General features: G+C 42.0%; 2 protein-coding genes across 2 annotated transcripts in view; one reads left to right on the plus strand and one right to left on the minus strand.

The window, feature by feature from the left end:
• Positions 1–14,771, plus strand: part of Gfm1 (G elongation factor mitochondrial 1) — a 46,967-nt gene that overhangs the window by 20,993 nt on the left and 11,203 nt on the right. The window contains exons 9-13 of the mRNA XM_031374052.1: positions 21–158; positions 1,700–1,801; positions 4,080–4,136; positions 7,032–7,169; positions 8,300–8,382. Of these exons, the coding sequence (XP_031229912.1) occupies positions 21–158; positions 1,700–1,801; positions 4,080–4,136; positions 7,032–7,169; positions 8,300–8,382 (518 nt within the window). The remainder of the gene's footprint in view (positions 1–20; positions 159–1,699; positions 1,802–4,079; positions 4,137–7,031; positions 7,170–8,299; positions 8,383–14,771) is intronic.
• Positions 8,410–14,655, minus strand: Lxn (latexin). The gene is made up of 6 exons (XM_031374053.1): positions 14,362–14,655; positions 13,154–13,216; positions 12,099–12,276; positions 11,670–11,806; positions 9,187–9,249; positions 8,410–8,738 (listed from the first exon to the last, which is right to left on the minus strand). The coding sequence occupies exons 1-6, from the start codon at positions 14,488–14,490 to the stop codon at positions 8,640–8,642; spliced, it is 669 nt and encodes a 222-aa protein (XP_031229913.1). The 5' UTR covers positions 14,491–14,655; the 3' UTR covers positions 8,410–8,639.

Below are 14,771 nucleotides of genomic sequence, written 5' to 3' on the forward strand. Positions count from 1 at the left end.
AACCCAATCTTGACTTGTAGGCGGGCCGTTTTGGACAATTAACTTATGTCCGCAATTATCAAGGTGAACTGAAAAAGGGAAGCACTATCTACAACACGAGGACCAGGAAGAAAGTGCGCGTGCAGCGGCTAGTGCGCATGCACGCCGACATGATGGAGGCAAGTACATCACTGTGGTAGGCTTCCCCACGGCTGGCTTCCCCACGGCTGGCTTCCCCACGGCTGGCGGAGCAGCTGTGCCTTCCTACTGTCTGCCTGCAGTGGGGCATTCCCTCCGTGAACATGGCGTTTTCCTCGCTTCCTTTGCACTCAGCTGTGCTGTGACTCTGACCAGCGCCTTGCTGGAGGTTAAACAAGCTGGCAGGCGTTAAGACCTTGGTTTATGCCATTAGAAGGTCGCCATACTTCCTCAGAGGCCAGGGTTCAGGAAGAGACTTGGCACAAGATTTAGTATTTTCCTCAAGAGCTAGTTATAAAGATGCTGCCTGTGAAGGGACATGAATTCCGGAAACGAAAGCAGACTCATAGGCATGCCTGGAATACACAAGGGGATGCTCCGTGTCTGGGAGAGAGAGGAGGAGTGTTAGAAGCATTTAGAACTGTAATTCTTAAAGATAAATGAGTAATAAATTCATCGTTTTTTGAGTGATTTGATGAGTTCACTTTCTGAGAAACTCCTGTTTAGTATTAGAGCCTTTTATTCCTGTACAATACAAGATTTAATACTTTTTTCAAGAGCCACAAAGATGCTGGCAGTGAAGGTACTTGCTTGCATTCAGGATGTGAAGGCAGACTCACAAACCCAGCCTGGAATACATAATACAAACTGTTAGCCATACAGTTTCCAGAATGCACCTGAACATCTGTAACTTCTTGAGGTAGTCTGGGTCTTTGACTTAAATATGCCTTAGCCTTCTGTACTCCTTACAGATAGGCCATGGCAACAATACCAAGTGCATGAAGCCCATCCTCTCTCTGGTCTAGCTCTGTGTACCCAGGGAGAACTATTCACTGAAGTGAAAAATAGGAAGTTTTTGGAAGAAACACCTTTTGTCTCTTGGAAGATGAATAGGTAGTCACAAAACTTGCCAGATTTGCAAAGTAAGCATTGTAGATAGGCTAGAGAGTTACTAATTGTCACAGATATTTCATGCCAGACTCAAGCAAATATGTGTCATCAAAGAAAGACACTTACACCACAGCTGTTAGGAATGAAGCCTAAGTGGAGAAGGACAATGATTCGGAAGCCTGGCGGCAGCCGTGTTTTGTTCTGGCTTTCCTGTGTTTTCCTATTGCTTGCATATGTGAGGAATTAAAAGTATTTTTAGTACAATGGCTTCCATTCACCTTTGTTTACAAAACTTCCTTTGCAGTTTTCCTTGTGTGCCTGTCCTGTGTGGTCCCACTGTCCTGAGGCAGTACAGTGTAACCCCTGCTTTTAAAACAGACTGGTTAAAGAAGCCATAGCTCTGGGATTTGCCACTGAGTGTAAAATTTTGTCAGTTGAGTAGAGAGTGTCCTAAAGACCTGCTGAAGACATGTCTTAGCCCGATTGTCGGTGTTGGCTTTGCTCATTGTCTGTAGAGTGCATATAGAACTCCTGCATTGCTTAGGTGCCGTGAATTTACAGTGCAGTTGCTTCATGCACACCGTGACTGTTTTTTCTGTTCAAGTATAATTTGCACTGTATCTTTCTTTAGGATGTTGAAGAAGTGTATGCTGGAGACATCTGTGCATTGTTTGGCATTGACTGTGCAAGTGGAGACACATTTACAAACAAAGATAACAGTGACCTTTCTATGGTAAGCCGTGGACTGCAAAGCTATTCATCACTTGATTTTCAAAGGTCTACCTGTATTTACTGTATTTCAGACTGCAGCAAAACAGCTACAAAGGTTTGCATTGAGTGCGGCAGGCAAGTTCATCAAGCCCTTGTTGGTCAGAGCTCTTTGAATATCAGCTGCATGAGTACTTTGTGTGGGCTTACTTACCTGGCTTTTCTTCATAAAACATCCCACAATCCTCCAAAGTTTTAATGCAGAGAGAAATCTCTACTAGGTAGCACTTGGAAAGTGTAGCCCCATGAGATCTGCCCACTATAGGGGCCACTGTAATTATTGCCACTATCAGGCTGCTACTCCTAGTGGAGTGCAGCTTAATAAATCAGTAACTGGAGAGATCTCTTCTAGTAACCTAGGAAAATATAAGGCCAGATTATAATATTCAAATAGCCTTGGGGATAACAATGTGCTTACGTTTAGAAGGTATTTTAGTTACCTTTCTATTTCTGTGGAGAAACACCATGATCAAGGTAACTCTTATAAAAAAAGCATTTACTTTGGGAGTTGCTTCTAGTTTTTAGAGGGTTAGTTCATGATCATCAAGCTGAGGAACTCAGACATGGCACTGAAACAGTAGCTGAGAGCTTTACATTTAAGATCTATAGACAGTGGGGATGGGGTGGGGTGGGGCTTTTGAAACCTCAAAGCTCACTTCTAGTCACCTACCTCATCCAACACAGCCACGCCTTCTAATCCCTTCCAAACAGTTCCAGTAACTGCAAACCAAACAGTTAAATTTATCAGCCTATGAGGACCATTCTCATTCAAGCCACAGAAGACAGGGCTCCAAGAAGACAGTCAGATGTGCACTGTAGACACCTGACTCTTTGGAATTCAGAGGTTTCTGAAGGACCATGAGAGAAAAGCATGCTCAAGCAGTTCCTGCCTTTAATCCGCACCACTCAAATTACCTTACTTCTTCCATAGCAGAACAAGGTCTTCCACTCTATGCATGATGTTGATGCTCGCCAGGGTTCAGTGAAGAGTAGAAGTACAGGAGTCACTCACAGTGGTTCCTTTGTATCAGAACCAGTCTACTTAATAGTTCCCTGTATCATATGATGAGTTCATAATTTTATAACCAGTTTTTCTATATAATATTCCCTGGGTTTTATGTTATTATAAGACTGCACAAACCCTCATAAGCCTACAGTTTTGAGATCTCGATAGGGACACTTTATATTTTAGATTAGGCCTATGTAAGTGCTTGCCTTGGGCTGAAGAGATAGCTCAGTAGTTAAGAGCTCTTGCTACTCTTGCAGAGGAACCAGGTTGGGTTTCTAGCAGCTATATGGTGGCACACAGCTACCTAACTCCAGTTTCAGGGGATCCAGTATGCTCTGTTGTGCTCATAGGCTACTGCATACACTTGGTGCACATAACTTGCAGGCAAAACACTGATCCCCATAAGTAAAACTTGCCATTGCATTATGAAGTAGATGGTTATTGTGCAAGTTGCTCACTTAGACAATGAATGAAGTAGGTCTTGGTTAGTCTCACTTCTACCCTTCTCACTTCTACCCAATGCTACTGCCTGGTCCTTGGCCAGGTGACATTGTGTTCTTCTTAGTAACTTTAGTTACTTGACTTGTAATATGAGGATACTTTCTGCTTCTTAGAACTGTCATTGGTCAAATAAGATGTGTATATAAAGACTCTGGTGCCCTTTCTGTTTCCTTTATTATAAATAAAACGCATAGGACTGAAGAGATTGCTCAGTGGTTAAAAGCACTGACTGCTCTTCCAGAGGTCCTGAGTTCAATTCTCAGCAACCACATGGTGGCTCACAACCATCAGTAATGAGATCCAGTGCCCTCCTCTGGTGTGTCTGAAGACAGCTACAGTGTACTCATATAAGTAAAGTAAATAAATCTTTAAATAAAACACAATAACTTATTAGAAGATTGCAATAGAAAATGTAGAACAAGCAATAAAGATATATGCCCACAAAAAGAAAAGAATTCCATATGCCCACATTCAATTAACTTCATTGTAGTGATTGTTAAATAGTTAAATAAAGTAGATAAAAGATTTTATTTGGGGATGGAAGAGTTCACGTAAGTACACACCTATGTTTATTAATGTTATATTCATATTTATTTAATACAGAATGAATTAAGATCCATGTGGTCCGGCCTAAGATGTTGGCCATCTTGTTAATATACTACATTAATCTGTCACTGACTCATGACTGTCATGCTTTGAATTATTTTGCTTTTCTTAAAAAAATATTTTCTAGGAATCGATTCATGTTCCCGAACCTGTCATCTCAATAGCAATGAGGCCGTCTAACAAGGTAGGAGTTTGAAGCTTCAACAAGCTTCTCCAAGCTGAGCTCTCTTCATTCTCCATGCTGCATGTGGTTCATGTGGAAAGCAGCCCTTAGCTGGTTTCCGCTGCTTCTGTTGGTGCTGAGGCCACTCTTTTAATTTAGTAGCCAATTCTCTAAGTCTTCAGTATAGTTCACGGAATAGGTGGCATTTAACAGTAGGGAGTGCTTTAGAACTTTATCATAAAGTTATAAAGTAAGTCTGCCTAGATGGTTAGTCTGCCCTCTTGGAGCCTTAAATTATTAAAAAGGGGAGAGAAAGGTGTTTATCTGAAGTCCCAGTAAAACTTCACTCTTGGTACCTTACAGTGTTAGTCAATTAAAAGCTTGTGGGTTATAATGCATTTCTAGATTTGTGGTTGTTACAAAGTGTCTCATTATAAGTCACAAGTCAATAAGAAGACTCTTTTTTTAACTTGATAATTAGGTGTGATATCATTTGCCATTCCACAGAGTCAAAATTGCTGGAATGCCTTGCATTCATATTGCTCTCTGTTGGAATTTGTTCAACCTTGGGCCATAATTATTTAGTTCCTAAGTTGCCTTGTTGAAGTTAATTCATTAGTGTATTGAGTGAACATTTTAAGATTCCTTGCCATCTGAAGACTATCATTTACAGAGCATATTTGGATAAATTATCCTGTAACACACATTTTTAACAGCTACCACTTTGCTCTGGTGAACCTTGGGATTTTTCCAGATCATTTTCCAATATAGAAAAGAAAGTCAAGGGAGCAAAAGACAAAAGAAAAGACGTCTTTTCAGAGTCTTGTGGGGATGCCTCCCATCGTACCCCTGAAAGATACCTTTGTTTGTTTCAAGCTCTTCACTAAGGCTTGCTAGCAAGATTAGAAATGACAGGTGTCCTTATGCCTTTCGTTCCTACAGAGGTTATGGAGGATGTGTAATAGTTAATAACTTGCAATAACAGAAAGAAATCAAGATGAACCAGGGAGATTTGGGGGCGGGGGTGACGGCGGGTGTCCTTGCCTTCTCATTCATGGAAACATTTAAAACTTATGTCTTCTCATAAGTATGTCAATTTCAATCAACTGATGAAGTCTCTGTCGCCATAAGGAATGGAGCTTTGGTGTAGGTGGGGATGGTGCTCCTGAGTGCAGCTAGTGCAGGGAAAAGCCAAGAGTGCCCCAAGTGCACTAGCCTCGGGACTGACGGTTCTGGTGTGTTACCTGTGTGGCCTTGAGCTCAAGCCTTAACTTCAGTCTGCATATGTACACTACTGTTCAAACTGAGATAACATGCACATTAAGCATTACAGTTCCAAGCATGTGATTAATGGGGCTGCTAATAATAATCATACAGGATGTGTTCATGTTCCTTTTTATATAGTTCTGTAGATCAGAGACTGATGATTCACTACAGTCTAATCAAGCGGGGCTGTATTGTGTGAGTGTGCGTGCGTCTATCGCTTCCAATGTGAGTGTACATGTGTTCATGGCAGTCTGAGGACAACCTCTTCTGTTGACTAGCACCTTCCACTGAGTTTGAGATAGGGTCTCCTTTGTCCTCACCTCTGTGTGCCAGGCTTGCTTACCTGCTCCCTTCCAGCGACTCTTCTGTCCCTGCCACTCATCTGGCCATAGAGATACCGAGATCACAGACATGGGCTACTGTAGCCATGTTCTGGGAATTTGGACTCAGCTCCTCAGACTTGTGATGCAAATGCTTTCCCGACTGAGCCACCTCCCCAGCTCGGGGCTGGATTCTTTTCTGGTTGTTCTGAGGGAGAGAGATCCCTATCACTCACTCTTGCTTGGGGAGATAACTGGGCTCCGACACCTGTGATTGGGGTTATCTTCGTTTTCTTTTCACGGTGGGGCCGGTCCTAGCTGCCAGATGTTTCCCACCCACCTTTTTTGGCTTTTGCCCCATATCATATTTACATTTCATGTATTTACTTTTAATTATGTGTGTCCATTTGTGTGTGGATATATGCATGTTCCGTGCAGGTCCCTAGGGAGGTTAACGGCATCTGGTCTCCTGGAGCTGCAGTTATAAATGGTTGTGAGCCACCTGATATAGGTGCTGGGAACTGCACCCTGGTCCTTTGGAAGAGCAAAATGTTCTCTTAACCACTGAGACAGCTCTCAAGTCCTCCGTCCCCTCCCTCACCGCGTTTAATGTGGGTGACAATGGGTTGGCTCTTTTTCCTTCTCCCCTGCTTTTCTCTCTTCATTGCCATGGCTTTACTTCCCCTTCTGGTTTCTTCCATCTTTAAAGGCCCTGTGATTACATTGAGCCTACACTGACAGTTCACAGAATAGTCCCTATCCTAAGAGTTAAGAGAGAGAAGTGGACTTATCCTGCAGCTTACTTGTGAGATTACATCAAAGCTCAAAGGTATATCAGACAACAACCAAGGAGATTGTTTTAAAACAGAAACATCTTGATGTGATGTTTCTTTTGCTGTTGGTCTTAACAGAGTAGTTAATCCTCTTGAGTTTGCAGAAGGCTCTTGGTAAGCATGCTGACTGTATTATTTGGAGGATTTCTAAAATGCCAGGTTCTTCCTTCCAGAGAGGCAGTCTCCACATCCTCAATGGACAGTGTGGTTATTGAGATAGGAACTGACAGGGTTAAAATCTGGACGCTTGTTTTCTCTCTTAATATGGAGAGAAAACCATGTTCAACTGCCTGGCCTCTGGCCTCTGGGCTCTGGGTTCTTGGCTGTGGCAGCCAAGACTGCATTTTTTTTCAAAAAAGATGGTGTAAGTAGAACTAGATATAGGTCCTCTTTATTTCTTACTTGCCAATGTATATAGTTTTATTCAGTAACATCACAAAATACAATTGTTTTTCATGCTTAATCCATCCTATACTACTTTTCTTCCTCGTTTAAAGAATGATCTGGAGAAATTTTCGAAAGGTATTGGCAGGTTTACACGGGAAGACCCCACGTTTAAAGTCCACTTTGACCCCGAGAGCAAGGAGACAATTGTGTCTGGGATGGGAGAACTGCATCTGGAAATCTATGCTCAGGTATGGCTCACAAAGGAACTCCTCCCAGTGTGTCTGTTACTGTGTGCTTTGTTAAAGGTCAGTGATGGGGCCTGGCAAGGGGACTGTACACCCACTCTGGGTGGTGAGGTAGGAGGATTAATAGGAATACAGCATCATCCTTAGCTACATAGCTAGCTGAAAGAAAGGATAGAAAGGCATAATTCTCCATGACTGAACTGATAGAGCCTCTGCAGCAGGCACTGCACGGCTTCCCTGCTGTGCTGTAAAGTAGTTCTGTTTTCTTTATCTAAGTCTTTGTTAAACATTGTAGACTCTAGGAACCAAGTCTGGGGTTTGTAGCAAGACCTTCATCTATTCCCAGTCCATAGTTGGGTCAAGTAAAGCAAGCCTTAAGGAGATAGAATGTTTTCATACCTACCTCCCAGGGCATTTCTTCATGAGGACTAGAGAGATGGGTCAGTGGCTAAATTCACTTTCTGCCCTCCCAGGGGACTTAAACTCAGTTGCTAGCACTCAGGTTGAATGGCTCACAACCTCATGTAACTCGAGTGCCAGTGGATCAGTGCCCTCTTCTTGTCCACATCCTTACATGGCCACATGGCACATGAATGCACAGACACAAATGAGCACTTAAAAAGTAAGGGCAGGGCAAGCCTTTAACCCTGGAAGTTAGGAGGGAGAGGCTGGATGGTTTGTCTGAGTTCAAGGCCACACTCATGTCCAGTAATGAGTTCCAAACAGAGTTACACAGAGAAGCCCTGTCTGAGAAAATAATGCATTAATTAAATTTAAAACATGGAGGCCAGATTAATATAGACTTAAAAAAATGTAAATATATGGTCAACTGTAAACAAAAGAGACAAGATTGTCATCATGTGTTATAAGTCCGGACAATAGAATTTATGTTTTTTCAATGATTATGTACAAATATGAAACTTTGTAAATTTTAGCAGAGAGAGCAGTTGGTACTAAGTATAAATTAATAAGTCAAAATTAGAATTCACTTATATAAGATATGTAAAGATAGTTTGTGTTATTAGAATATCACATCTGATTCTTGCCAGTTATTAAAATAACTTAAAATTTACTGTTCAGTTATTTACTATATTTTATTGAATGTTACTATGGTATTTTTTCTTTCATTTTAGAGAATGGAGAGAGAATATGGCTGTCCTTGTATTACAGGAAAGCCCAAGGTAGCCTTTAGAGAGACCATTGCTGCCCCTGTGCCGTAAGTATACAATGCGATTAGACTCTATGAGGCTGAAGTGGATTTTTATTAGGGGATAGACATAGTACCGTTACTGTGGGAAAGACATTTTTATGTAGTACTATTCTTTATTATGGAATCTATGCAGCTTGGTGCTGTAGCCAAGACATACAGAGTGACACTGGGACGCATTTGACCTATTGGGCTAGATACCAGTGAGGACGGCCACACACATGGTTAAGGAGCATGTTGATGGTGGTCTCTGAGTCAGGGTCTCTTCACTCCGCTTGCACTTCCTTTGGGAGGCGGCTATTGTGCTTTACTTTTGTGCCATATTGTGGATGCCACAGAACTTGCATTTGCCAGGGAATAATCTCCTGCAAGTAAAGAAAGTTAATGTCATTATGAAACTAGCAAACATAATCGGGTTTATATTTTTGTTGACCATACTACTTAGAATCTTCAGCTGAAATAGCACCAGGCAAATAGCTGCTACGAGGATGACACACTGCAACTGGCGCCTGGCTTCTTTTCTTTTCTTTTCTTTTCTTTTTTTTTGGTTTTTGAGACAGGGTTTCTCTGGGTAGCCCTGGCTGTCCTGGAGCTCACTCTGTAGACCAGGCTGGCCTCGAACTCAGAAATCGGCCTGCCTCTGCCTCCCAAGTGCTGGGATTAAAGGCGTGCGCCACCACGGCCTGTCATGGTGCCTGTCTTAACTGTTATTAACTTTTACTTAGTGTCAAAAAATATAAAGGGACTGTGTGGCTACAAAACAATTCTTGATTTTCAAAGTGGCATCAAATAAAGGTAAGTCGTATTTGTTACCTGTGATGCAATGTCGTGGAGTAGAATGGTGTAATCTAATTCAATGAAGTCATCATTTCTTTGCTACAGCAACAACAACAAAATGTTTAAACAATATCATGGCAAAAATGACATCTTAAGTTTTTGCATTAGTGTTGATTTATTCACTTCAATTTAGCCTGGCAGAAAACTCTTTTCTTATATTAGAATAAAATATTATTTCAAGCCATTTTTAAAAAATCATTACTTTGCATTTGTTACTCTAAAAATTGCTTCTCTGATTTTTCACCCTCCAATTTGTGGCAGCTATTTAAAAGTATTACTGTATGTAGCTTTTTATTTATGAACCCTCTTGTCAATAATGGCACTGGGAACTCATATTAAAAGAAACCAATTATATAACATTCTTTAAAAACTGACAATAATAAAATGTAATGACTAAGTTATCTGATTTTACAGTTAAATCTTTGTTCTGTACTGATTGTCACTCAGGAATAAAAAGCATTTATGCAGTAAGCTACACAGAACCACTGCATCTATGTAGCTATAGACATCATCAGAAATTTGCTGTGCATCATGAGGCTGAGGCTTCTGAAGGCTTCTCCTTGCTATGCTGAGACTCCAATGGGCAGCACATGCTCCTGGGGCTCCTCCAGCTAACAGTGCTTATAAATGCAGCCCACAGCCACCATTCTCTACAATATCTTGAAGTAAGCTTTCTTTTGAATATTACTAGCAAAGAGTCCCCCTTAAAGTCATTGTTTACATGTATGAGATCCTACATGCTGGATTTTAATAAGTATAAATTACAATATACATGAACTAAGCAGTACTTAAACCCTTCTGCTGGGGCTTTCATTAATACTGTTCAAAGGTTTATTCATAGGTTTATTTATTTATTTATTTTTGGTTTTTCAAAACAGGGTTTCTCTGTGTAGCCCTGGCTGTCCTGGAACTCACTCTGTAGCCCAGGCTGGTCTTGAACTCAGAAATTCACTTGCCTCTGCCTCCCAAGTGCTGAGATTAAAGGCGTGCGCCACCACTGCCCGGCCTCATAGGTTTATTTTTATAATCATAAAGCCACTGTCTTGTTTGTTGGTGGATATAGCTTGAGAATTCTTGATTATGCTTGTAATGGCCTATACCTGGCCTGGGTTGACAGTTCAGGACCTTTAAAGGGATGCTGTGGTCAAGGTTGGTTGGTATTGGTGAACGCATTTGGAAAGCAGATTCTATTTCTCAAAAAGCTGCAGTGTTTCATAGGCTCTGGCCTCTGTCTCCAAGGGCTGTAACTGGCTGTGTCTAGTAAGTGGTTACAGGAGCCCCGAGGACAGTGCTGCTTGCTGTGCAGTTGGTTGCCTGAGCTGAGCGAGAGCAGCAGGAAGCCCTTTTCTCTCAGTTTACAGAAACTCTCTTCTGTGCTTCCCAATACTCATTCTTGTTTTCCATTAAATACTAATTCAATTTCCCCTTCAGCCTCAAAAAGGTACAAACTAAAGAGTGCATTCCTGTATATTTTTGCCCTAGGAAAATGCATTTCTCCATAATCGTGGTGCCAGGTTTAAGGAATCATAAGGCTAGTAACAAAATGTGAGGTCATAAACTGTGACTAAAGGGATAAGAGAAAAGAATCCTGAATGAGCCAAGGAACAACTAGAACTACTCCAAGTTTACAGAGACCACAGTGCCAGGATTCTCTCTAGGGGAAAATGCCAGTCTTGTCTCTGGGTAGCCATGGAACCATCATTCAGTAAAGAAAAATGCAGTTAGTTCTGCAGTACTTGACAATAGCAATTCAAATACTCTAGTTAGGTTGCTAAAGGAGCTACTTTTTTAAACCGAAGGAAATATATATATATATATATATATATATATATATATATATATATATATATATAAAACCTGTCAGATTTTGGCATACAATTTGATAGTTTTGGAAGTGTAGCTTTACTTGTGAATGCTATAAAGAGTGGCCCTCAAGACCTGTGGAAAACAAATTAAGGACAGGATGATTCATTGAAAGTGTATAGTGTACCTGAGTGTTTGTGTTGTACACACTAATAAAGCTGCAACACTTTTGCTCCAGAATGGATCTGAATAAAGCACTACAGATAACTAAATCTGAATTGCTTGGTATGAAAGATTATGAACCATAGACCTGTGAAAATGCAGTCTAGAAACTACTCATTGTTAGAAGAGATAGTTCATAGAAAACCCTTAGCCTTGCTCACACTCACGGCTCATATCGTGTGACCCCCAAAAGCACACTTAACCAGAGGTGACTGATGGGAAGTCTGTGCTCTCTCTAATAAACCACATGAGCTTCAGGGCCAGGGCTGTTGCTTTCCCTGCGTCCTCTAATTTGACTGACTAGCAAGCAGTGCCTTCAGACTGCCAGCCTCACTGACTTCAATACAAAATGGCAATAGGAACACTATCCAACTATGAACTCCAGTACCTTGTCAGTATTACTGTTAATAGCACACTGTATAGAGACTACATACCACTTGCTTGACAGTTTGAATTTTTGCCATTTTATACCATGTGTCTTCAGTTGAATTCTGCCACATTACATAACCGCAGGCAACCCGGGCTAAGTGGTGGACCGGCTTCATTTGTGGAGACACATTCCCAAAATTGTCTGGTAGAGGAAACATTTAAATGCTAAATGTAATTTTTTACCTTTTTAGATTAAAAATCAAAAGTCATAGTTATGCTTTCTACTGTTCTATCTAATATGGGCAAAAACTAAATTAAGCATGAATGTATATAAATTTCAAAGCTTCTTTTTATTGCTGGATTAGATTAGAAATAAGTAGTTTTGCAAAAGTCAAGTTATTTTCAACACAGATAACATCAAACAGTTTTGAGATGGGTCATAGAGGTAGATGTCAAGTTTGCAGAACGTAATTTCCCATGCATTACGTATGTACCTGGAATGTTTTGTGCCTGCAGTGGTTCCTTCATAGACATGAGTCTTTGATAAAATGTGTTATCCTCCTCATCTGGACTCCTTCCGATCTCTCCTTCAAATGTGAAGTTGACTTCTGGGGCAGTGCCTTGCCCCATGTGAGGGTAGAGAACTTCAGCTTTGCAGTTCACTGTGACTTGCTGTGTGGAACATTTTTACAAAAGTAACACAGAAGATCAGTCTTACAGATGGCCACTCACTGTTGTGTCTAGGTTCCAGAATCTTAAGGAATTTTAACCCTGTTATGAGGTGTTGGTTGACAATGTCAAATTTTAGTCTGACTGCCTGCCTGCCAAAGGAGGACTGGTACCTTCTACGTTTGCTCCTTACCCTCTCTCTCTGCTTGTGAAGCCACGGTTTCTTCCAAAGGTAGAGAGAACAGTCTCTCCTAATATAAAGGAAGGGTTGCAGCCTGCTGTGTAGATGTTGTCTAGCAGCTCAGTCAGTGCCTTTCAGGGGATTTCCTTTTGTTATCTCCTCAGGGAGAGAACAACCTTCTCACAGCTTCAAGATGGCTGCGGTGCAGACTACAGTTCCTTCTTTTACATTTATTTCATTAATAATTTGACACGCATTCAAAATTTTCAAACTTTCCTGTCTCACTATTGAAAGATTAGTGGAATCACTCTTGACTGTTCTATTGTCCCTGAATTTCTAAATGTACTTAATTTGAATACCCAATTAAAACCCAAAATGTAAGGCAGGCATGAGAAAGCAGTCATGACTGGAGAGTAAATTACTTCTTTCAATCATACAAGGCGTGAATTCAGACTGTTTAGAATCTACTTAAGGGTAATTTATTTGAACTGAAGTACAGACTTTTCTAAATAATTGAACAGTAAGAAAGTACTCAGGCAGTGCACACTGGCTTGTGAAGCTTTGCCTGCAGAGCTGCAGCTGCTCATACTCAGAAATCTCACAGCAGCAGCAGCAGTGGAAGCCCAGGATAAACCCTCGGCAGGAATGAGCTGCAGCACTGAGAACCAAAGCATATTCTAGAAAAGACAGCCCACTTACTTTTTGGATAATCTCTTCCACAGAAAACTTAAGATGGTACTTGTGCCCTCTTCCTGGGATATCCTAAAATTAAGAAAAATGTAGTGGAAAAAAGAATACTGTAATGTATCACATCGTTTTAGTTAGGACATTGTTATTACGTGGCTGGGAAGGTGGCTGGTGGGAAAAAATACACTAAAGCTTTGCATCTTTTAAACATACAAGAGGTTCCGTTCTGACAGTCTTCAGAGTGTGTATCTTACCGTCCTTCATCGCCCCTCCCCAAGCCTGGCCTCTCAAGGAGGCCCTGTCATCAGGTGTTTAGCATCAACTTGGCAGTATCTAGCAAGTTTATTTAGGCTGGTGTAGCCGAGGGGTAGAACCATGCAAAGTACACGGATGCAATGACAGTACATCTTTGGAAGGGTCTGTCTTAAAGCCAAGGGTACCAGAGTGTTCAGTGAATAAACGATCTGAGGTGGATTACTGCCAAGTGCTCAGAGACTGTGTGTAAGTGCTGTTTATACTCTGTCCTGTCAGACAACACCTCAGAAAACCTTATGAATAGATAATTTAGATAGAGTTCCCTTTTAAGTGGAAGACAAATTTGAAGTGTATATCCTAAGTATATTATCTGGTACAGTTTCAAAAATGAAAATTATTTGTCAGCCAAAAAACTTAAGCAGTAAGAAAAGAAAAAATTAAGGACACGCAGTCAGTGAGGCCCTCAAGCCTAACCCGGCTTTAGCAGAGGGAAGGCTTCTTCTAAGGCAGGATGTGGGCGGCTGGAGCCTGGCAGCAGCCCACACTGCTTCTGTCTTCTTACTCAGGGCTAATTTCTCATGTTTTCCCTTCGTTTTGGGCAAAGGGCTTAAGAGTTACTCTTAAAAGTTTATGGAGTTGTTTGGAAGCCATGAGCTTTTGTTGGCCAAGGCTACCGTCAGATTGAGAAACAGTAGCAGCTTCCAGATTGTTTAGAATGTCTTCTCTAGACTTCTTCTCACCACTGGAAAGGGCGAGACACCCATCCCATGTATTTCCCAATTCCTTAAACTAATATGCCCCAAATCTGTCTGCATAGGTTCTCTGCCTTACTGTGAAAGCAAACAGTTCTGGGATGATTCCCATATAGAGGACCTCTTAGAAATGCTATTCAGAGGGGGCCCCGGCCGGGAAAGGGGTGGCGGTAGTAGGGTGAGCCTAGGGGCTTCCCCACCTCGCAGACTCACCTCCTTGCTGGCCTGCTGGACCCTCTGCACCAGGAACACCTTGTGGGGAGTCCCCTGCTGGTAGTTAATGCAGTTCTCTGCCACCGAGGCCGCTCTGGACGCAGCATAGTGGGTAGGTGGGATTTCCATCTTTGGGAAAACAGCGCGGGCTATCCTAGTTCAAAGAGATCCCAGTAGGTGCGGCCAGGGTCCTGTCGGTGTGGAGTGCTGGCCGCTTCACCGAGCGGGTCTCGGTGAAGTCCGCAGCTGGGCTGGGCGTGCGCGCTCCTCCGTGCCTTCCTTCCCTCTTCCTCCTTCACTCAGGAAACTGTTCGGGCAGTGGCTCAGCCGGAGCCTCGGCCCCGCCCTGGGGTAGGCGGGCACCTCCTGGAGAAAAGCCGGGGCATTCCCTCGGGCTCCCGCGGGCTCCG

Source organism: Mastomys coucha, unplaced genomic scaffold (assembly GCF_008632895.1).
Source record: "Mastomys coucha isolate ucsf_1 unplaced genomic scaffold, UCSF_Mcou_1 pScaffold16, whole genome shotgun sequence".
In the NCBI taxonomy this organism is placed as follows: domain Eukaryota; kingdom Metazoa; phylum Chordata; class Mammalia; order Rodentia; family Muridae; genus Mastomys; species Mastomys coucha.